This window comes from Fusarium proliferatum, assembly GCF_900067095.1.
Source record: "Fusarium proliferatum ET1 genome assembly, contig: FPRO_scaffold016, whole genome shotgun sequence".
Lineage (NCBI taxonomy): Eukaryota > Fungi > Ascomycota > Sordariomycetes > Hypocreales > Nectriaceae > Fusarium > Fusarium proliferatum.
In genome coordinates this window covers 656826-679737 of record NW_022194805.1, presented here as the reverse complement: position 1 = coordinate 679737, position 22912 = coordinate 656826, and the positions used below count along the sequence as shown (strand labels likewise).

General features: G+C 47.1%; 10 protein-coding genes across 10 annotated transcripts; 5 read left to right on the top strand and 5 right to left on the bottom strand.

Annotated features, from left to right (window-relative positions):
- Window positions 1-694: 694 nt before the first annotated feature.
- FPRO_08820 (uncharacterized protein) lies at window positions 695-2128 on the top strand (the record flags this gene model as incomplete). Its single annotated transcript, XM_031224709.1, has 6 exons — window positions 695-761; window positions 813-972; window positions 1025-1313; window positions 1360-1433; window positions 1488-1577; window positions 1630-2128. 6 exons carry the CDS (start codon window positions 695-697, stop codon window positions 2126-2128), a joined length of 1179 nt encoding a protein of 392 aa, XP_031089941.1.
- Window positions 2129-2550: 422 nt separating this feature from the next.
- FPRO_08821 (uncharacterized protein) lies at window positions 2551-3255 on the bottom strand (the record flags this gene model as incomplete). The annotated part of the gene is made up of 2 exons (XM_031224708.1): window positions 2551-2929; window positions 2984-3255. The coding sequence occupies 2 exons, from the start codon at window positions 3253-3255 to the stop codon at window positions 2551-2553; spliced, it is 651 nt and encodes a 216-aa protein (XP_031089940.1).
- Window positions 3256-4030: 775 nt separating this feature from the next.
- On the bottom strand, window positions 4031-5816 carry FPRO_08822 (putative DHA14-like major facilitator; ABC transporter; the record flags this gene model as incomplete). The annotated part of the gene is made up of 4 exons (XM_031224707.1): window positions 4031-5057; window positions 5106-5199; window positions 5250-5577; window positions 5631-5816. 4 exons carry the CDS (start codon window positions 5814-5816, stop codon window positions 4031-4033), a joined length of 1635 nt encoding a protein of 544 aa, XP_031089939.1.
- Window positions 5817-6223: 407 nt separating this feature from the next.
- Window positions 6224-7491, top strand: FPRO_08823 (uncharacterized protein; the record flags this gene model as incomplete). The annotated part of the gene is made up of 2 exons (XM_031224706.1): window positions 6224-7029; window positions 7083-7491. The coding sequence occupies 2 exons, from the start codon at window positions 6224-6226 to the stop codon at window positions 7489-7491; spliced, it is 1215 nt and encodes a 404-aa protein (XP_031089938.1).
- Window positions 7492-7650: 159 nt separating this feature from the next.
- Window positions 7651-9300, bottom strand: FPRO_08824 (uncharacterized protein; the record flags this gene model as incomplete). The annotated part of the gene is made up of 1 exon (XM_031224705.1): window positions 7651-9300. One exon carries the CDS (start codon window positions 9298-9300, stop codon window positions 7651-7653), a length of 1650 nt encoding a protein of 549 aa, XP_031089937.1.
- A 1152-nt stretch (window positions 9301-10452) lies between these two features.
- Window positions 10453-12143, bottom strand: FPRO_08825 (uncharacterized protein; the record flags this gene model as incomplete). The annotated part of the gene is made up of 2 exons (XM_031224704.1): window positions 10453-10557; window positions 10608-12143. 2 exons carry the CDS (start codon window positions 12141-12143, stop codon window positions 10453-10455), a joined length of 1641 nt encoding a protein of 546 aa, XP_031089936.1.
- Window positions 12144-14004: 1861 nt separating this feature from the next.
- FPRO_08826 (uncharacterized protein) lies at window positions 14005-15206 on the top strand (the record flags this gene model as incomplete). The annotated part of the gene is made up of 2 exons (XM_031224702.1): window positions 14005-14112; window positions 14160-15206. The coding sequence occupies 2 exons, from the start codon at window positions 14005-14007 to the stop codon at window positions 15204-15206; spliced, it is 1155 nt and encodes a 384-aa protein (XP_031089935.1).
- A 217-nt stretch (window positions 15207-15423) lies between these two features.
- On the bottom strand, window positions 15424-15868 carry FPRO_08827 (uncharacterized protein; the record flags this gene model as incomplete). The annotated part of the gene is made up of 3 exons (XM_031224701.1): window positions 15424-15452; window positions 15516-15819; window positions 15863-15868. The coding sequence occupies 3 exons, from the start codon at window positions 15866-15868 to the stop codon at window positions 15424-15426; spliced, it is 339 nt and encodes a 112-aa protein (XP_031089934.1).
- A 1628-nt stretch (window positions 15869-17496) lies between these two features.
- On the top strand, window positions 17497-18984 carry FPRO_08828 (uncharacterized protein; the record flags this gene model as incomplete). The annotated part of the gene is made up of 3 exons (XM_031224700.1): window positions 17497-17993; window positions 18054-18133; window positions 18191-18984. 3 exons carry the CDS (start codon window positions 17497-17499, stop codon window positions 18982-18984), a joined length of 1371 nt encoding a protein of 456 aa, XP_031089933.1.
- Window positions 18985-20754: 1770 nt separating this feature from the next.
- Window positions 20755-22682, top strand: FPRO_08829 (putative mutanase (glucan endo-1,3-alpha-glucosidase); the record flags this gene model as incomplete). The annotated part of the gene is made up of 4 exons (XM_031224699.1): window positions 20755-20895; window positions 20940-21468; window positions 21519-21571; window positions 21624-22682. 4 exons carry the CDS (start codon window positions 20755-20757, stop codon window positions 22680-22682), a joined length of 1782 nt encoding a protein of 593 aa, XP_031089932.1.
- Between the last annotated feature and the right edge of the window lie 230 nt (window positions 22683-22912).

Here is a 22912-nt window from a genome sequence, read left to right as displayed (position 1 = left end):
CCCGCTATGGCCGGTATTCGGGAGAGGACTCCAGTCGATGACGCAAAAGCAACGCCTTCGGTGCACGGGATGGCTTACTTGCTATCACGGGAAGAATATCATCGGCTGATAGTCTCCGAAGGGGCGGGCGTAGCCTATGTCGAAATGGAGTTGCTAGCCCGGACCTGTTCAACTGTGTTTACGGAGCGAGCGGCGACTTGTGAGGAGATTCCGGTGTGGACCTTGATGGCGAGATTTCCATTCCGGCCCGAAGCACTTCCGAGCGTTCGGTACATGGTAGGCACTGCGGGCCAATGCTTTGAATCTGATCTGACTTTAGCAGGGGCTATTGATTCAGGGAGCCGAACAATCCGGCCTGCCAGCCTCATACCAAGACTATCTACGTGGTTTAACTGCGTATCACAAAAGTCTTTCCAAGTACGAAGAATTCGGCGCGTCGCTCCTGATCGGCTTTTGGATGCCTATAATCAATGGTATAATGAAGAGAGCTAAGCGAAGAACTAATTCGGATGGTAATGCACCGCCTTGGGTCGGGGAACTGGTTAGGTTGGTTTTTATCACCATGTGGCTCTACTATGATACCATACACAGCCGTATCTGGGGTCGGAATGGTGGAAGGAATTTAGTTAGAACTACTTAAAGATGGCTCAGTGCTAGTCCAAGTAAACCTTGTTGATAATCTACTTGATTAACCATGGCTCCAACACCCGATGAATACTTGTCGCAGGCCCATGCCCTGCTGAAAAGAGTCCCGTTGGTCGGTTAGTAATAAAACACTTGCCATCATGCTCCGTTACTCACAGGAAACACAGATGGACACAATGACTTTCCCTACATGATTCGAGGATGGTTTGGAAATAACTTTGAACTCTTCCATCCTGGGATTCATAGTATGCCTATTGGCCAAACAGACCTAACACGATTGAGAAAGGGCCTCATTGGTGGACAATTCTGGAGCGCTTTCATCCCAATGTTTGATTACTTCAATATTTGATTTCACTGTGCCTATCCTGATTCTTCTTAGTCCAAAAACCAATGATACACTCGGCAAGCTTGAGTGTCTGATAAAGACTTTGCAGCAGATTGACACCATTCATTTAATGATTGAGAACTTTTCTGATCATTTCGGGGCGGTAAACTCATCAAAGGATATTGAAACAATTTTTAAATCAGGAAGGATTGCTAGTTTGATCGGTGTTGAAGGACTGCATCAGATTGCTGACAGTACTTCCGTTCTGAGGCTGTTCCACAAACTTGGTGTCAGATATATCACTCTCTGTCACGATGACGATAATCGATACGCTGATTCCTCGGTAAGTATTTAATCACGGTTGAATGACTTGGTTAACGTTATGTCAGAACGGAAAGAGTACCAATGGTGGTTTATCCAGCTATGGCCTGGATATAATACGTGAAATGAACCGTATTGGCATGTGAGTTGCCCAGAGTTGTTTTTGCGACAATAGTGCTAATATTTACCCTCACAGGATAGTCGACTTGTCGCATACAACTACAGAAACTCAGAAACAAGTTCTGAGTGTCTCTGAAGCCCCAGTCATTTTCTCTCATTCCTCCTGGTAAGTCCTCAGCTATTAAGTAATTAGGAATTAATAAATCTGACCAACCCAGTAACTCGCTACTACCCAGTCCTCGTAACGTCACAGATGAGATCCTAGATCTTTTAAAGACAAACAACGGCCTTATAATGATCTGCTTTCTCCCTGACCTTGTCAGCGCCAACGGAGTCCAGGGGGCTATGATCGATCAGGTCATTGACCACATCATATATGCAGGTCGAAGGATAGGCTTCGAGCATGTTGGCATTGGCTCTGACTTCGATGGTATGTTAGAAGGTCCAAAAGATTTAGATGATGTGTCCAAATACCCGAAGCTTGTTGAAAAGCTTTTCGAGCGTGGACTCTCAGAAGATGTTGTCGCACAAACGCTTGGTGGCAATGTAATTCGGGTTCTAGGTGAGGTGGAAGCCGTGTCAAGAGAGCTCAAAGGCCACGTACCTGTATTATCGGATCCGATAGAGGAAGTATGGACATCAGAACAGAAAGATATACTGACTAGGATGGGAACGTTGAGGAGTTCTCGGGGTTCTGGTACCAACTTGGCCCTTTAAATAGTAGGATGAGAGGTTAAATAAGTCTTTTTGCAGGAGTGTATTATCAGCATTTACAACACAGTATGCAATAGAAGGCAATAAACTTTAAATGGCTGTTATGTAATACAAGCTGCTACTAACAGCTTTTACTTTATACTGCACTATATAGAGATACATGCTTACAGTACAAGATATATCTCATTGAGATGTTATAAGATTTGACTATTAACTAATAGTGTAAGACTTTAAGTCAAGAAGAGATTACTATTCATGCTGTAAAGCATATATATTAATATAATAAAACCCCGATTCATTGGTATGTATTTATGCTAATGAACCTCTTCAACAGTCCCACTTATAAAATTGATCTATCTACGGAGAAAGAAGTACTTGATCTTCGCGACGGTTGGGCACTTCCAACATATCATCCTAATACTGAACTACATAATCAGGAAGGCTACAGAGACAGCAAGAAGCCCGACCACTGCACCGTGGAGTGACATGCCCCGAGCTGCATCACCTGTGGCCGTGGATGGAGTAGGCATGGGCATTGAAGAGGTTCCAGCGGTTTCTTGCGTCTCGTGTGCATGAGTTCCAGCAGTGGATGTTATAGCACCTGGCGTGGGAGTCGCGGCGGCCTCTGGAGCCTGGAGCTTTTCAGCTCCTTCGGTAATGATGGCAGGCTTCAGGCCGGTTTTGGTGTTCATTTCATACTTCGACAAGGACGTGGTCACCTTTACACCGGCTGAGTTCTTGGTCTGGATCCAGATGTGGCAGCTGGCCTCCGCGGTCTTGATCTTGCAGTTCAGGTCCTCAGAGCTAAGCATTGAAGGTCAGTTTGGTTGACGGGGGTTGCTTAACAGACTGGCTCACAAGTAAGAAGCCTTCTCGTTCCCATCAAACGAGTAGTTGATGGACAAAGTTTCTGGCCCAACGACCACGGTCTGGGTACCGATAATTTCGCATTGAACGTTGTCGACCTTATCGCCGCAGTGAAGGGCGAAGGTGGTGACTTGAGGGCTTGCTGCTACTACGGTACCGTAGACTGACTTGATGCCCTCAACAGGGAAGAGAACATCAAGAGTTGTTGTTTGCGCAGAGGCAAGGGTATACAACAATGGGGCGAAGATGGTGGAGGGTTTCATGGTGATGCGAGATGGTTGATTGACACCAGATCAAAAGAATCGAGGAGAGCAGGAAAGAGCAATGATCTGCGTAGCAATGGTCCTGCATAATCTTGATTGGAGCAGTTCCTCTTATTAATTACACTATCTGCTGAGCCATCGGTCCGGACACTTTTTCTGGCCCTCGGACTCATTCTCTCCCCCACGCCAAGACTACAGGCACAGCACCTTGATGGTCGACGCCACCTCGCGTAACACAGAGAGGAGCGGAGGATGGTCTGGACACTTTGTGCAAAAAATGAGATCTAAAAGAGCCAATCGGCTCCCGAAAATTGGCATTATTCGCAGTTCAAAGTTTGTGGCTGCATCGTGCGCCAGAGAGGTTCTAGCTCATTGTAATTATTATGTTAGTCGATAAGAGATTCACGTAATTAGAAGCTACTTCAAATGTAAACACTCTATTCCACATTTAGTCCGAAATGTCATACCATGATCGAGCTTCGGTGGCCGAAGCTGGGACCTGAGCGCCCCTACGTAATAATAGCAGCAGTTGATGACTGTAATAAGTAAAAGGTAGATAATTATAAACAAAATAATAAAAGCATTTACTATTATTATTTGTATAGTAACTCTACTGTAGATTAAATACCTATATATTGTAATAAACTATTAATTCTATACTTATGTTTTAGAGAATAATACTCTCTATTACTATCTCTAAAAACTCCTAGAATGTCCAGAATGTCGAATTATAGCTGTAGATTATCAGAAAGAATTAGCTGCATGCATGGACATACTACTTAGCTGCGGCTAGCTTCTTAACACTCTTCCATTCCATACCAATAACTCCAACAATGGACAGTGCAGCCAGGGCCACCGAGAGATACCACGTTTCCGTCAGTGCACTGTTGTAAGCCTCCAAAACTCTGTCATAAAACCGAGGATCAACAACGTCCTTTAGATCCGTAGCTCCAACTTGTGTGACGATATTTAAATCCTCTCCTACCGTTTGTGAAATTCCATGCCCAAGGAGATTACCAAAGATACTTTGAGCAGCTGATATGGATATCGCACCTCCCAACATTTGGCAGAGCGTGATAATGGCAGTTCCGGTCGGAATATCAGCTTCTTGTAGAACAACCTGGGAGGCGATGATACCCAGTTGGATACCACAACCAACTCCTGCCCCAAACAAGAATTGATATCCGATCCATTTAGGATGGCCAGTGTCCGTCTCAAAGGTTGTGATTAGGCCCGCTCCAATGGCGGTCAAGATACTGCTGGCATAAGCAAAGGGTACATAATGCCCGATGGCGGTAACTCCTCCACCTGCCACAAGCGAAAAAATGACGACTGACAGAATCATGGGCAGACACATAATTCCTGACTTGATAGCAGAAACGCCTTTGATAGCTTGGAACCATATGGGTATGTAAAAGACGATGGCGAAATATGCAGCACTGAGCAGGAGAGTAAAGACACTCGCAGACACAAGTGTCCTCTGGCGGATGATTCGAGGCGGTACTGTAGCCTTGTCTCCCTTCCACACCTGGACAGCAACAAAGGCTGCGAGGAGGACAGTGCTGAGGACGAGAGGACCTATGACCTTGCCGGAACTCCAAGGATACTTTGTTCCCCCCCACTGAAGAGCAAGCAATAGGCATACTACACCAGGAAGGAAGCAAACTGTGCCAATGGGATCCAGATCGCTCACATAGGATATCCATGAGGACCCTTGAGAAGGGTCTTTTTGCTTCGGGATACGAACGGTCATTATCGCGGCAAGCATGGCGACGGCACCTACGGGTAGATTGATGTAGAAGCTTTGTCCGGTCAGCTTTCTGCTATATTATCTTGTGAAGACAACTTACCACCATCGCCAAGTAACATGGTCAACGAATGCTCCTCCCAGCAGTGGTCCAATAACAGATGCAACGCCATAAACAGATCCAAACATGCCGTTGTCTGTGAATGCCGGTTAGAATTATGTCACCACTCCGGCAGAAATCACATACACAAAGGTCTTTTGTCGAGGGGAACAGAATAAGCGATAATGATAATGGCACCTTGGAATATACCAGCAGATCCCAATCCTGCGATGGCACGTCCGACGATGAGCGCCTCGGACGTCGGCGCAGCTCCGCAAACGGCCGAGCCGACCTCAAAAAGAACCATTGCCGCAATGAAAACCCATTTTATGTTGAACAAGGTGTATAATTTCCCGAACAGGAGTTGGAAAGCGCATGTTGTTAGGAGGTAGGATGAGCCGTACCATCCTATGTCGTCAAGAGACTTGAAGTCATCGGAAATCCGAGGTATAGCAGTCGCAATGATTGTGTTGTCCTGTATCATATGGTTAGACATGGCGGACATTTTACGTAGACCACGATACTCACGAGCGCGACCAAGAGTACAGCGAGACCAAGCCCGACAATCAGAGAGATGAGGCGGAGACCACTGGGATAGTCTATCCCCGGAGTTCTTGGGGCATCATTTCCAAGAGTCGCGTTGCTTTCCTCTACAGAAGGGTATTCTTGGGTAGACGCGTTTTTGGCCTTTTCGTTTTCACCATCCAAGGTCATGCTGGTCGTGAAAAAAAAAAGCGTCCGCAAAAAATGAATGCTTCGTCGAACAGAATTCGGAAATTGAAGACCTTTTTTTGCAAGCGATATGGGGTAGCACATTGTAATCCCTAGCCCAGCGTGTTCGGAGTTAGTCTATTTTGAATCAAAACTAGAACAGCGGCCCGAACCCTGATCCCTCTCGGTCACCGATGATATTGCAGGGGACATGCTTCACCAACAACCTAGAGGCAAGTACTTCTCCACGACATTGAATGCTGTCAAGAAATGGCAGCTTCCGTACCAAACTACTAATGACTGTCCGGAAGAGAGACGTAATTGTAGTAATTGATATTTATATACAATACAGTATTATGAAATAAGGCATCCAATGTTCTCGTCATCATAATCGACAGCCGCCAACCAACATGTCTTTTCTCATAAGCCATCCCACGCTGGGCCTCTCACTTGGTTCTTTCACAGCCGCTCACTTTCTTTGCACAGCTACGCTGGGCTTCACAACCAAAGATCAAGCATGGATCCGCCGAGTTGCCTCTATCTTGGTATTTATCTTCACGTTTATTGGTGACCGCACCGCTTCCGCCGTGTCGGATAACGCGAGTATTCGATGCCTTCTCGTAACATTTTCCTGGGTTCAGGCATTCAATGGTAACTCGCTGCTCTGTCTTTCAAAGGCTGAGTACAAGACCTTGAACCAAAAGAGACATCAAAATACCGCACCAAAGTCTGTTTTCGTGGGTAGTGGTGCTTCTGGTAACGGATCATTCTTTAGCCGTCTCATATGGGCTATCGCCATGCAGTGGAATCTGCGTCGCATCAAAACATCCAGGCCAGCCCGAAACACACCTCTATTCTCTTCCAAAGATCCAAGTTATATTCCATCAAGAGGTCGATTCTTATTGAACCGCATTGCTGTCATCCTCGCTTCCATTGCGTACATGGCCATTATTGGTCTCCAGCCCCAACCAACTCGCGAGGATCTCTCTGGTGACAGAATTAGATTCTTCTCGCGATTGAATGAAGTGACACTGTACGAGCTTCTCCAGAGAGCCATTTCAACGGTCACATGGCTCTCTGGGATTGGGACAACCAGCGAGATTTGCTACAACGTAATCGCTGTCGTGTTAGTGGGCTTAGGCCTGAGTGAGCCAGTTATGTGGCCGTCTTGGTTTGGCTCCTTTAAGGAGGCTTATAGTGTGCGCAGGTGGTGGGGGTAAGTTCCCATTCCACTCATACTTTCCATTCATAGGTACTGACTATTTATAGCATTTCGTGGCATCAAACCTGGAGATGCTTCCTCACGGATCACGCCGATTGGGTTGTATATGACATACTACACCTCCCCAAGACCTCACTGATTACCCGCCACACCAAGAACTTGGTTGTATTTTATATATCTGGTTTGATCCATCTAGCACCTGATCTTACCATTGGCATGCCTCTGAAAGAATCTTCTGCCATAATGTTCTTTACTTTTCAGGCAGTGGGTATTATGATTGAGGACTTGGTGCAAAGTTTAAATGATAAGATCGGGCTGGTCAAGAGTTCGATTATGGCGAGATGCATTGGATATGTTTGGCTTGCGGCTTGGCTTGTTTGGACGATCCCGTGGTGGTCGTTTAGTTGCACAATGCACATGAAGGCTGGGCAGGATGACCTGATTTCCCTGGCATAAGGCAACTATGTTTAAGTCTGAGATGCTATATATATAAGGACTCTCCAGAGAGAATATTCATAAAATGAATGAATATAGGCTCTTGAAATCTCTTAAAAGTGTGGTTAGTAACTAAAAGTAGAAAATACAGAGTCTGAATACCTAAATTGAAACCAGACTTCAGCTATGTAATGATTGACATCGTCCTTGAACTACTGTCTTAAAGCCCCCATCAAGATTAACAACATCAAACCCAAATTGTCTGAGAATACAGTAAGCCAAATAGCCGCGGTAACCAACTTGACAGTATACCATAGTTGATCTTGACCTATCCAGAGTGGCCAACTGTTGCCTCAGGTTATTGAGCGGAAGATTGACTGCCTGGTGAAGATGACCGCGAGCAAATTCCTCAGGAGAGCGGACATCCACGACTTGCAGTTCGTCAAGTTTTTCTCTAGTGAGCTGTTCAGCATGGACAATCTTACAGTCTCCGCGAAGAACATTAGATGCCACAAAGCCAGCCATGTTGACTGCATCCTTTGCCGAGCCGTACGGTGGCGCGTATCCCAGCTCAAGATGCTCGAGATCAAAGACGGTGCTACCGAACTGCATTGCTGTCGCCAGGACGTCGATTCTTTTGTCAACACCAGCTTTGCCAATAATCTGCGCTCCCAGTATCTGGCCTGTTTCCTTCCGGAAAGCAAGTCTGATAGTCATAGTATGTGACCCTGGGAAATATCCTGCATGATCAGGGGGATGCACCGTGATCGAAAGAGGATCATGACCAAGTTGACGGAGTACTTGAGTCGAAAGTCCGACGAAGCCGAGCGTCAGACCGAATACCTGACAGACAGAAGTGCCAACATTTCCACGATAATTAACCATTTTGCCACAGATGTGGTCAGCCGCCATTCGGCCTTGTCTGTTGGCTGGGCCAGCCATGGCGAGCAATGCCGGCCTTTCCATGATATTATTCTGTGTCTCAACCATATCCCCGACGGCATATATGTCAGGGTCGGAGGTTTGCATGTGAGTGTTGACTCTAACTCCGGTCATACCCAATACCAAACCTGCCTGCTTTGCCAGTCCTGTTCTAGCCCTGACTCCTGCAGCCAAAATCACCAGGTCGGCGGGTAGCACGAGTCCACTAGATAAGGTGACTCGTGACTTATCAATCTTCTGGGCTGACTCGTTCAGAAATAGCTGAATACCGTTGTTGCGGAGTTCTAAGTGAAGTATTTCAGCCATTTCGCCATCAATAGGCGGAAAGATATGCGATCCATACTCGACAATTGAAACATCAAGTCCAAGCTTTCGCAAGTTCTCAGCAACCTCGATGCCGATGAAGCCGGCTCCAATCACACATACATACTTTGCATCGCGATCTGATAGCAATTTATGCACCTTTTGGAGATCAGCAATGGTCTGTATCGTGGTAATGTTGTCCACATCCGTCCCAGCACATGGAGGGCGAAAGGCCTCGGCACCTTGCGCAAGTATGAGCTTGTCGTATCCAAATTGACGAATGCAATCATCTCCTTCAGTCCGTACACTGACTGAATGTTTTGCACGGTCGATATTGACGACTTCAGCCTGAACATGAACATCGATATTGAATCGTTCTTTGAAGTCCATTGGTGTGCGGAGGATCAGCTCCTCGTCATGCTCAATGACTTTGCCCAGCGCGTAGGGGATGCCGCAGTTGGCAAAGCCGGTATATGCTCCCTGTTCAAATACAGTAATGATGGCTGATTCATCAAGACGCCGAAGACGAGTGGCCGCGGACATGCCGCCCGCAACCCCACCAATGATGATGATTCTCCTGGGCATCCTTAAGAAGTTTTCATATGGTAGAAGTTGAGATGTTTTGAGAGGAATATGAGTCTGACAATTAGCAGATTTGGGACCTTTTTATTACTGTTTGTCTGAAATCTTTGTTTGTGAATCGCAGTATAGACTAAACCCCGAGTCTAGCGCTGATTCCCCGGATTCGGCGATTCAGTATAAGACCTACGCTGTGTCAACGCAGTCGTACGATGGCAATCACGTTAATAGCCGGTGATATTTCTGAATTCAATGACATAAATAGCCAGACATAAATGGCCCAAATCCTTCGAAGCTTTTCTGGCTACTAGAACCTTACTAACGGCGGTTAGTCGTTAGCTGCTGACACAACACGTCATATCATGAACATACCATTACGGCGAGTGAATAGTTTATACCCCGAAATCAGCAATAGCCAAGAACCCATGCTACTTCCAACACTTAATACACTTCTTTAAAACTTAAGAAGGTTCACCTGATAAAAGAATGTTTTAGATGCTCTTGCGCCTCGGCAGACAAGGGATCGACATGCAGAATTTCAGACATACAGAAAATGTACTTCAGTTGATTAATGAAGCTTTGTGGCCTGCAACCAAGATCCAGTGAGGATCTATTGAATACAAGCCTCGGCAGTGAGGGTAGGTGACTTGATGATAATTAAATTGCGAACTCTAGGCATGAACCGATGAGTCTCGAAAACGTATCTTCTACCACAAGGAACACTATTCTACAACTTTATCATCTGCCTTCTAGGAAAGTATCCTGTCTTCTCTTCGGCTCTCACGCCTGTAGTTAATAGCTTGAGGGATATCTTGATATCCCTATGGCATCCATCCCCATTTCTGCAAGAATAAAGCACTTGACTATACGTACTGCATACGTGGGCCCTCGCGTGCAATTCGAGAAGATGAACTGTTCAATTGACGTTAACAACATCAAGCCAGTGATAGATGGGCAGGCTTTCAGCCTTGGAGAGTCCAGGGACGCTTTCGAACACTTAGAGAGCATGAAGGATTTCGGCAAGGTCTGCATCGACGTGGCGAAAAGTGTGTAAGAACTAGGTCCTCTCGGCTGGATTAAGCTCTCAGCCATAAGTCTCAGCGGCAAATAACATTTCTAGCTCCCAACTTAGACATGCCCTTGTACAGCTAAATTTCCTTAACAAGCAAGGATCTTGGCAACTGCAGCCTCTGCGGCAACCATAACAATGGTCTGGATATTGCCAGTAGGAAGGTCGGGGTGGATGCCAGCATCGGAGATAAACTGGAGATAGTTAGCAAGTACATTAGTAGAAAGAGACAAGCTACACTTACAAGGTTGTCCATGCCATATACCTTGGCGTTGGCATCAACAACGGAAGAACCTCCCTTTCGCCCATCATCAGTACCCATCTTGGTAGTACCAGCATAATGGTTCCCGCTGGTAACAGCCTTGAGAATAGCTGTGGTGTTGGTGTCCTTCTGAAGCACGAATCCAGATGAAGAATCGGTAATCTTCTCAACCATATCCTGAACAAAAGCCTTCGCGGCCTCGACATCTCCACTTGTTTGCAGGTAAGGAGACTTCTCAATGACAGTCTTGCCCTCCTCAGTCATACCCAGAACACCAGTCGAGGTCAGGCCGTGAGTCATGTAGACCTTGATGGAAGCGATGCCATCACCTCCAGCAGCACATGATCCTTGAAAGTATCGAGTGACACCGTCGGAACCTTTGTTGGAGCTGAAGAAGATCATGCGATGGCGGCCTTGAGTCAGGACTCCAGAGGACTTCTTCTCATATAGATCGATGTTCTTGGTATCGGTGCCGTTCAAGACACTATCAGTGTCAAGCATGCCCCAAGCACCACCAGTCTTGACAGTAAAGGTGAAGATGGGATGGTCCATGAGGTTCTCGCCGACAGGGAGGCTGATCCAGTTTCTCTCGGCAGGAAGAGTGACGCCAGTCTTCTTAGCAGTCAGAATCTGTTTCTTTGGTCCAATACCTGAGTTGAACAGCAGGCGAGGAGTTGTTAGGGCGCCAGCAGAAAGAACAACGCGACCGTGCTTGGAAAGCTTGACAATCTCCTTCTTGCCTGCAGCAGTTTCAACCTCAACGCCAGTGGCTCGCGAGCCAGATCGGACAACGCGAATGACCTTGGAACCCATGCGAAGAGTAAAGTTATTTCGCTTCTGGGCAAGGGGGAGATAGGTCCTGACGGGCCCAGCTCGCAGGGCATTCTTGACATTCCAAGATGGCCAGCTGTACACCTCGTGCTTCTCGTTGGGCTGCTTGATCATGTCGACCGACTTCCAGCCCTGCTTATCGAAAAAGCCAGACAAAGTGTTGTAGAGACCCTGGTCGTATCGCTCGTTGTTCTTGGATGGTACTAGAGTGCCTTGATTGCGAGCATACAGCCTGTCGGCGGCAGGTACAACATCGTTCCATTTCCAACCCCTGGGCCATTTGTCGTCAAAGTCGCGAGCAGGAGGATGCACAAAGACCATGTAGTTGACGGTGACACCGCCACCAAGAACACAAGCGGCTAGGGCGGCAGTATCATCACACATATACTCATTCCATAGATCAAGTCCACCAACCGCAGAAGAGAGGCCAGGAACGTCGATTGGGGTAAGGGAGGAGTCCCAAGATAGAGTGTGATTGGACCCAGTTGCGACGGTTGGACCATGTCCACGCTCGAGAAGCAGTACCTTCTTGTTGGCCTCTGAGAGTCGCTCAGCTGTGATCAGGCCAGCAGGGCCTCCGCCAACAACAATGTAATCGTAGGTAGAATCGGCGGGCTTGCATGAGGCTGGTGCCGTGAGAGCGGCCAAGGTAAGGGCAGACACGCCCGAAAGAGATGAGAAGCGCATGATGAGCCTAAGAAATGATGGTCCACTTTATAGATTGATAATGACCGGCATGGGAATGTCAATCGAGGATGGGGCTTTGATTCCTTAAGAAGTTGGGTGTTGAAAACCCGATCTTGCCGCCCCATTGTATGCTTTTGAGGTCCTCAGCTTGTGAGGTTTCATCGATGGAGCGAACCAAGGCATTTCCGTTAACCAAGGCCGAAGACTAAACTGTCTACGAGATAACGCCGGGCAGATAGTGGGTGCCATGGTAGCTGATTCATGCTACGATGAGTTAAGATCCTCATAGTTGGCCGATTTGACCCCATAATCCAGGCTAAATGTTGATAAGATAGAGTGTTTACATTAGTCAGGTGGTCCGGGTTTGCCGTGAAACACTCGTCATGTCCGCCCTGGAGACGTCAAACACTGCGTTGGGGCCAAGTTTGACAGGTCGCATCCCGGTCGGGCTTGCAAATTCTCACTGTTTGTCATGATTATTCAGACGACATAGCAGTCCAAAGACGGTTAGAGCTACTAAGAAGTAGGTTTCGAACCTTTCTAGAATAAGTATGCTCGCTGCCATTGCCGAGACTAATGTCGGCTATTGATTGGGCACTGTTATCGTTGGACGGAGATGCTTAGATCCCACCAATCATGATAGGTTTATGCGTCTTCCTTAAATTTTAACTTCGGCATTCAAGCCGGTTTTTAAACTTGCATTTTTCTTGGGCTGTCTTTGCATGAATCTCAGTACACAATAAGTACGCGCTATCTCTTAAAGTCTGTTTAAACGTTTAGACGGGCATCAAAGTGCAGAATGCGTAATTGTGACGTATGTCTTAAATCACTTGGAGTTCAAACACTATATATCAAATATTGAATACTGCTTAGAGTAACTTACCGGTATCTCTTATAGAGTTGGAGGCGACCAATGAAAGGCTAAGGGTATGTTTACGTCATTCGATCTGCAAGAAAGAGTATCTTGTCGCGCTGAAGGTTGTGCTTGCTTATCCCATGACGTTTGAGCCATGATGTGAGTGACATGCTTTTTTGCGGAAAGTTACTTACTAACACATATGCCAATTTGATGTTGAGCCTTCTCCCAAGCAATATGGCCATTTTATTCATAATGCAAACGTCTCTGACATGCGTCTGATGGTCAAGAGAGTACACTGGATTGAGTATTTATAATTTAAACACAGACTTTGCTACCCTAAAGCTCCTATTGAGTATGGATCCACACCTCAGCACCTCCGGCTACAGCGTAATTATGTCCACTAAAAACCCGAGATTTCTCGTATCAAGCCAAGATGTCACAAACGCTAAGTTCATTAGCATGTCTCAAGAACATCATGCACTGAACATTTGATATTTGTCTCAAATTGATGAAAATATCGGTAAAATCATCACAACAGATTGAGCATTCGTCTACTTAATATTTCTTAGGTGTTGGCCATGTTTATTTCGGTATGCGACGTCTGGCCTTGTGTATTGGGGCTTTTATTCGACAATTGTCTGCGCTCGAATTGGAACAGGAGACTGCCGATCAGAATTAACAACGATGTGAAATGTGGACACATTCAGAGATAATTTGAGCTATCTGATTGGCTTGGACCTATGCATGTATTGTGAAATGCATAACCTGAAATTATGCAACGGACATAAATGCCGTACTTTAGCTTTGCTCATCCTAATAATAGCTACAACAACCGAGATTAGTTCGTGTTTATGGAGTCACTAGCCACTTAATCTCGTTCTGTGCGCAATACGTCACATGGTTCATTCTGCCTATAAGATATCGCAAAATCTACAATTTGTTGACGACCCATTCCGCCTCTCGCATTACCTGAACTTCTTCATTGACCTCACATAAGCAAAGATGGGTTCTGTCACTCGTTTCGCGTCGGCCGTTTTGGCCACCTCGACCCTTCTCGGCGCTGCCTCAGCTGCCGTCCTGGACATGCCCATAGTCGTTCAGGATGGCTACGTATGTTAACCAGATCATGTTCCACGGGCGAAAACTGACTTGAATAGAAAATGGTCCAGGTCGGCGTCGGAAAGCCCGAGCAAGACTTTCTCCTTCTGTTCGACACTGGAAGCGCTTCGGCTTGGATGATCGATAGCGAGTGCGCCACCGAGTGTCCTCACTACAACAAGAACCGAGTCGGGTATAATTTCAGCGCATCTTCTACTGGCAAATACACGGGAGAGGACGCCTCCATCGACTATCTCGGAGGAAAGGTTGCTGGTCCGACGGTGGAGGAGCGCTTTGAGGTGGATAGCGTGACTTGGCAATCGAAGTTTATCGCAGCCAACGAGAGCAACTGGTCTTCGCTGGCCGCTGCCGGCTTCATGGGCCTGGCTTTTGGTAGTATCGCTGATGGCGGCGCCACACCCGTTTTCGAGACTCTTATGGCGGAGAAGAAGGTGGACGAACCCCGATTCGGAATTTACTATTCGAAAGAAGATGGCGACGATACCAAGGGCAAACCAGGAAAGGGTCTTCTCACACTCGGAGGGTCTAAGGAGAAGGAATATGTCAAGGGCGACTTGATCGAGATTCCTATCAACACCAACCTCAATGACTATGACGTCTGGCGATCCGTTCTTCACAGCACTACCGCTTCAAGAAAGGGAAAGAACTGCTCTCAGACCAGGTCCAAGGTTGATATTGATGTTTCGGTTGTCTTTGATACTGGAGCCTCTGGTATCACCGTTCCCGAGTCCAAGATCGAGGACATTTACGAATCTATCGGCATGAACTGGACGGCAATTCTCAACGGCGAGCACATTCCTTTGTGCAGCGAATTTACCAAGGACTGGTCTGTTGCATTTGAGGTTGGCTACTATGGCGAATCCAAATTCCTCAACGTCACTGGCGATCAACTGGCCCTTCCTGGATTTGCCAACCGAGACGATGCTTGCTGGCCGCCAATTGATTCTGGGGCTGAGGGATTCGCCTTGCTTGGCGCGCGGTTTTTGAAGAACTTCTACACCATCTGGGACTATGGCAAGTTCCCCGAGGAGGCTGGGTTCATCAATCCCACATTGTCTTTCGGCTACTTGAAGGAAGGTAAATAGATTGGGAATGTCGTATTCTATTTTAGTTGGGATATAAACTTGTAAATCACCCTTTTCACTTCGTCTTGCCCTTGTCCCATTGTACCTTCTGCTGTGCATTGCCCCTCCCCCCTTGTGACATGCACATGCAATACATGCTACTATTGTCTCATACTATGGCGCTCCAGAATCTCAGTCCATGTATCCCATCGACTACAGCACTCATGTCAACTAAAGATCAGCCACAGTTGCAGTAGTAAGAGTCTCCTATAGTTCCATTAGCTCGGCTTCGCTAGGGTCTCGTCATGGGGCCTTTCATCGAATGCCTACCTGGCTGCGAGCAAGCTTCCAGTGCAGCTGACTCGGCTCCGCCCATGATCAGGAGGTGCTCGATACAATCATCACAGTTGTTGATGGCCATGCAATCTCTCTGGCACTCTTGTTGAGCTCGTGTTGTGCAACCAGTAGTGCATTGTCCAGGTGGCTGGTTGAAGCACTCGAGAGTGCACAGAGATTGCTTCTCAGCCGCGCAGTCCGTGTATGTACCTCCTAGACAGTTGGGGTTCGACCCTACTTCCCGAGGACCATTGCATCCGTAGACCAGAGGAATGATGGCACAAAGAATAAGAGGGAACTGTAAATATTAGCACTGCGTATGCACACCTCTGACAACGTACCTTCATGGCGAGTGTAGTGTTGATGGGCTGCTAAAACTAGATGAGGAGTATTGAATTGTGTTCAGTCTGCTGAAGTCGTAAGGAGAAGGCGGCTTCGAGGAGGACGTCTTGGTTTTATTATTGAGATAGAGAGCTATATGCGTCTGCCTGGCCATCGAATGACATCATTTATTGCATCCTCAACAAGCTGAGATGGGGCTGTGGATCCAGATATGCGAAGGATCACACTGGATCGACAAGCTGAGAACAAGTTTACCTAATTCCGCTCTCCTGACTGGCTGATTCGCGAGATCTGCAAATCCTTCTTAAGCATCAGGATTAAAAAGGATCTGATAACGAGTCAGGAACATACGAGTGACTAGACTTGGCCAACTTAAAACAAGGCACTTGTGCAGAGCTCGAAACTACTCCGAGATGGCACTTCAGATGCCTTGGCATTAACTCATGCATACGCCTAGGAGAAGAAGCTGATTGTTGATGGGATTCCATAGCCTACATGACGGAAAAAGATTTGCAGCCTAAACAAATGCCTCATCGGCTTCAACACTGGTTAGGGAACAGACCTCCGACTGACTACCCAATTTTAAAGTAGAATGAATATATTCTAAAGTTGAAATATCTTCTATGTGTAAAGAAATAACTAATTTCATAGTTATAAATCCTTTAGTTGTTTTAGTTATTTGAATATAACCATCTCCATCTATTAATCCGACTAAAAAGGCTAAAAAAGATGTTGGTAGGTTAGCTGTTATTGTAGTGCGAGTTGGCCTGATACGTTGTTGCGTTAAATAAAAATCTATATAGTCATATTTCTAAGACGCATTAATGAGCCAACAAGGCAATGCGCAATTATGACTTCAACCCAGTCTAAAGAATATCCATATACACCGCTGTTAATCGTTTTTCTCATTTATATCTCTAGCAGGCTGCTCTGTTGCCTCTAAGCCTCTACTTCAACTTGTAGTACTTCGTGACCTCAGTGCTCAGGCCGAAGTCCACGACTTAGAAAAACACGTTAGCAAAGCATTAATTTAAAATGTCAAGCTAGATACGATAAGATATGCCTCTGTAATTTCGGACTACCTTAATAATACCATAAAATATCAACAAAAACCGCACCAATCTAGGCCATCCCACCTTTGAACTAGTTTACGAGACAATTGGATCGCATAAGAACTTCTCCTATATTACCCCGCAATGCAAAGCTTTTACTGTCATGCGAGTGTATGCACCATGACATCCCACCGCCTTCTCCCACCGGACTTTCCCCGCTAGACACAAGTCATAGACTAAAGCCTCCCACCGGGGAGTCATGCTGGACTGAGACCGGGACTTTTAGAGCAAGCAGACTAGCGGAGCCTTGTTGAAGCATTCTTGGCTTTGAACCCTTTGAAGCATTGCCGGACGCCTCAGCCGTCCCCACGGGGTAGACGGTGCGGGAAACAGCTAAAGTGCCGAGTTCCGTAGCGCCACTGAATTATCAAGTATAAGTATACATATCTCTGTGACATCTCGTTCGAGCCTTTACATCGCAACAACATCTTCAATACTCATTCAAATCTCAACATCTTACAGCCTCTTCAAGGTTGACACTTGTAACTATGCGGTCTCTGACTATCAGCGGCCTGTTGGCCATGGCAGCGCTACCTCAGCTGGGCTTTTCATCCGCCATTGAGCGCCGCCAAACATCCTCCAACACGGCTACAGTCGACCTCTCCAAGGGTCGTGGGTCGCCGAAGCACTTGGCTTCTGGGTTTATCTACGGCATTCCTGACTCCGGGTTTGGCCAATCCCCAAATCAGATCCCTGATCACTTTTACACTGACATGGGCTTCAACTATGCCCGTGCCGGAGGCGCACAGATGAATGAAGGTGGCTGGGTCCAGGGCCTTCAAGCCTATGCCGCGCGATTCAATTCGACCAAGCAGAACTATTTGACCTCTCGCAAGTTTGGTGCCAGGTTCCAGCTCTTGCCTCACGATATCTGGGGCACTGATCATGCAACCTCATCTACGGCCTGGCCTGGCGATAATGGCGATTGGACAGATTACGACAAGTTCTTGAACCAGTTGCTTGGTGACTTGCAGTCTAATAACATGTTGGACGGCTTGGATATCGACATCTGGAACGAGTAAGTGAAATACTCATATGGTACTACTGGCCAGTATTATTTCTGACACAGGACACACAGAGCAGATGGTAGCTTTTGGAGCCGCAGCCAAGATCAGTATCTGCAGATGTGGAAGCGCACATACCAACGCATTCGATCCTGTACGTCTTGACAGATTCAAAACGGAGGAACCCTACTAACCCCGATACTTCCATCAGCCTCCGCATTTAAAAACGTGCTCCTGGTCGGTCCCTCCAGTGCTGGACAGCCTTCGACCTCAAACAGTTGGTGGGTGGCATTTGTGAAATACGTCATGGCCAACAAGGTAGTTCCCGACCAGTGGACGTGGCATGACGAACCGGGCGATGTGGCCAATGACCATGGTAACTGGCAAACACTCCGTCAGCAGTACAATGCGCCCGACAACCAAGTCAACATCAACGAATACGCCGTCTTCTCGCAGCAGGTTGCGACAGGTGCAGCCTGGTGGATCTCACGTCTTGAGCGATACAACTACATCGGGCTTCGCGGAAACTGGCTCAGCACGTGCGGCTTGCACGACTTCATGGCATCTCTGCTAGGCAAGTCCGACGACAACAGCTGCACTGCCGGAGGATACGTCCCCAACGGCGAGTACCAAGTCTACAAGTATTACAACCTCAACATGACCGGCACTCGAGCCACCACGACTGGGAGCGGGGACGGGAAGCTGGACGTGTACACAACTATTGGAACAGACAAGGTTCGCGTTTTGACCGGCGTGGATATCGCTACTGGTACGTGGTACATCACCATCAACAACCTCAGCTCTGTGGGTCTCCCGACTTCAGGCAGTCTTGCCATCCATACCTATGGATTTGTTGATAATGGCCACTATGGAAGAGTCTCAGCCCCAACTGATCGAGGAGTGTATTCGCATACCTACTCTGGCAACTCCGTGACGTTTCCTGTCTACCAGACGAATGTTGATAAGAACACTGCTTGGGCTTTTGAGTTTGCAGTTGGTCATTGATAGCAAGATGCAATTTGTTCAGATAGTTGACATTTGGTCCGCCATGCTCGATACTTGAAATATAGCCAAATCGAGAAAGCTTATTATAAGAAAGTTAGTGACATCGATATCTACGACAAAAAGATCAATGATGATGTCCGAAGGCGTCTGATTTATTGTCTCACCCTGTCCTGAAGTGCTTGCGGCGTAAAATGTTAAACACTCTTCTGGATTACTAACCCAGTCTCTAACGGTAGAATATGAGGTCACTCACTGTAACCGTACTGGGAGATAACCTAGATCAGCTCATATATTTGGCCTGTGAGCCTAATGGTAAAGGCATGACTATGTCGTAGTCCTGCAAAAAGTCCTCGGCCCTCGGCCGAAACAGAGGGACATTCGGAATCCATTTGCCTCGATCGATACGACCTGAACCAATGGCTCTCGCAACGGCTCTTCAGCGTCGTGAATAAGATTTAAGACAACTGCACAGTCGAGGCAGAGATCTCTTCAAGGCTAGCTTCGTTGGAGGTTACGTGGTACAGGAATAACTGGCAGTGTGAGCTGTCTGGTGGCAGTGTTAACATATCAGCCATACAAGCGTTCTAAAATCTGCATACCCATCCAGCGCTGATACTACAGAAGATTCACAGTCGCTGAGCCTTATCACCGTCGCTCAAATGACTCAACCAACAGCCAAGTTGTTCAAAGGCTTCAACAATGTGGTCCGCACTACACAAAATACCTTCCTCGTATTATCTCCACGCGACAGCTTGCCCTCGCTTGAGCCCTCTACTAGTGTCAGGCAAGCGATAGATTTCAGAGAGCCGACCGTCACTGGTGTTAGAAGCAATTCTCCTCAATTGGTATCCATCCTGAGGGCACGGTTGATCACACAACCTTAACTTTATGCTTGTAAAAAATGCAATGCCATCGTCAGCCAACCAACGCTATAGGCTGATGTCTCCGACTTGGAAGTTTTTAACGGTAGCCCCGATTTTCTTTGTCTCGTTGGCGTGGCTGGTCCTTGCGAGTGCTGCTTGTTGTGAAGGCTTTCTCAGTTTACGTCCCTATGACTTCGCCTTGGCGAATAAGCGATTGATACCTTGTTTCTCAAGGTTCCGTGCTTTGACCCTAGTGATGCTTTGAGTGATTACTGGGACCCGTTTGCGACTCATGGCTAATGCATCACTAGTTACTCCGTATGCTGACTAGCATCTTGCGTATTAATTTGTCGGAACTTGTGTATAGTGGCTAAATACCAATGCCGGATTGCCGTGAATTTGGGTAAAATGGTGACTGACTTCGCATTATCACCCGACAGTGTGGAGTTTGTGAATCCTTCGGAACCCTGTCATTCTCGTATTTACAATCGGTTGTATGCTTATACTGGGGACATCTCTTGGCATTTATCTGGCAAGTTTTGGGAAGCAAGCTTCATGAGCATAATAGTGAAATACAGCTATATGTCGTTTCTCTAATTCGTTGGTGTGTACCTTCTGGCGGTTTGTAGGATCTTGCACATTAGCGCGTATGTTAATATCTGTCAAACGCCCTATCAAGCCACGAAACACAATGTCAGCCCACTGCACGTCGATGGATCTCCTGACCCACAGCGTTGTAATCTCCTTCCCTGCACGGTCTGCACGGTCTGCATGCGCGTATTCTGTTATACTCGGGTTGTTCGCCCATATCTGAAATGCACATAAAAGCAGCAGCCTCTGCTCGATAATTCCTCATCTCCATCGACGAAGCAACAGCCAAAAGCTTGGCAGCCAAAGATAGTTCACAATGGTTTCTGTTTCTCGCTTGCTTCAAGGCATTGGTCTTGCAGCCTTTGCTGCTACGGCTTGTCGAGGTGCTGTTCTTGACAGTCGATCGCTTGCTGAAAGAGCTTCCTCGAGTGATCGTTTGGTGTTCGCCCACTTCATGGTATGCATTTTACCCTCATGTTCATACTCAATTAACATCACCAGATTGGAATTGTTGGCAACAGACAAAGCTCTGCCGATTATGACGATGATATGAAGCGTGCAAAGTCCGCTGGCATTGACGCCTTTGCCCTCAATATCGGCACCGATGATTACACGGACGCACAGCTCGGCTACGCGTATGACTCTGCCAACAACAATGGCATGAAGGTTTTCATCTCATTCGACTTTCATTTCTGGTCAGTAGGCGATGCAGCCGCTGTCGGCCAGAAGGTCAAGAAGTATGCCGACCACCCAGGTCAGCTGCGCATCGACAACAGAGTTTTTGTGTCTAGTTTTGCAGGAGATGGCCTTGATGCAAATGCTGTCAGAAGTGCTTCTGGCTCTAATATCTTCTTCGTCCCTAATTTTACTCCCTGGGGAGGCTCTACAAACGGTATCGACGGTGCTCTGAACTGGATGGGCTGGCCAAACGATGGCAATAACAAGGCGCCAAAGGATGGAAAGAGTGTCAGTGTCGCCGATGGTGACACGAGTTACACGAACTGGCTTGGAAATAAAAAGTACATGGCTCGTGAGTGTCCCTCCTCTATATACTAATGTAGGTGACTAACTTATAACTAGCTATCTCGCCCTGGTTCTTTACTCACTATGGGCCTGAGGTCGACTGGTCCAAGGTTGGTTCCTTTTCTTCATGAACATGGTCAGCCAGGAGACTAACTTTATCAGAACTGGGTCTTCCCGAGCGGATCACTCATCTTCGACCGTTGGAACGAGGTTCTACAAAAGGGCTTCCCTATGGTTGAAATCCTGACCTGGAACGACTACGGCGAGTCTCACTATATCGGACCCCTCAAAAACAAACACACCGACGATGGGGCATCCAAATGGTCCAACGATATGCCTCACAACGGTTGGCTCGACCTCTCCAAACCTTTCATCGCTGCATACAAGAACAAGGACACCAACGTGGCCAAGTATATTGAAAAGGACCAAATCATCTACTGGTATCGCCGCAACCTGAAGAGTCTCAACTGCGATGCCACTGATACGACCTCTGGTAGAGCTCCACCCAAGCCTAATGAGAATTATTTCCAGGGTCGTCCCGATGGATGGCAATCTATGGAAGACGCTGTCTACGTTGTGAGTCTACTCAAGTCTGCTGGAACTGTCATCATCAAATCAGGAAGCAACACTGTGACGAAAGAGGTCCCTGCTGGAGCGACCCTCATCAAGGTCGACGCCAACCTTGGCAAGCAGACATTCACTCTCAAGCGTGGCAGCACCAACGTCTTGTCTGATACCTCTCTTATGGACATTACAGCTGTCTGTCCCTGCGGCTTGTACAACTTTAATGCCTATGTTGGTACTGTCGCCGCCGGCTTCTCTGACCCTCTCGACGGCAGTGGGCTTGCGTCTTTGACTGTTGGTCTGCACGTCACAACTTGTCAGCCTAAGCCTTCTCTCGGAACCAACCCTGCCTCTCCAACACAGCCAAATGACCCCCCCACGGTGACTAATCCAGGGAGCGGCAATGCTTGTGTTGAAGGGGCTGTAGCGGACGGTCAAAGTGGTAACTATCTTGGTCTCTGTCAGTTCACTTGTGGCTATAATTACTGTCCTCCAGATCAGTGTAAGTGTATCAGGTATGGAAAAGCTGTGTCGCCTCCAGCCTCGAATGGTCGTGAGGGTTGCCCTGCCTCTGGTCTTGATGATAGTTATAAGGGACTGTGCAGTTATACTTGTAACCATGGATACTGTCCTGATACAGCTTGCCGATATTGCTAAGGATACAGTCTGTACCTACCTATAATAATGCTACTAAAGCCAGTATCTATTTCTGTTATTACATAGATATTTACTTCAAATAGTATATCTATAGGGGTATTGGAGCCATCTCGCAGGACACTTCATCGTCTAGTCATCCAGTAGCAAGGTTACGACTACGATTCTGGAATTCAAGAATCGAATTCTACAACGTTAGACGCTGTAAAGGACTTTCCTATTCTTGATGATAT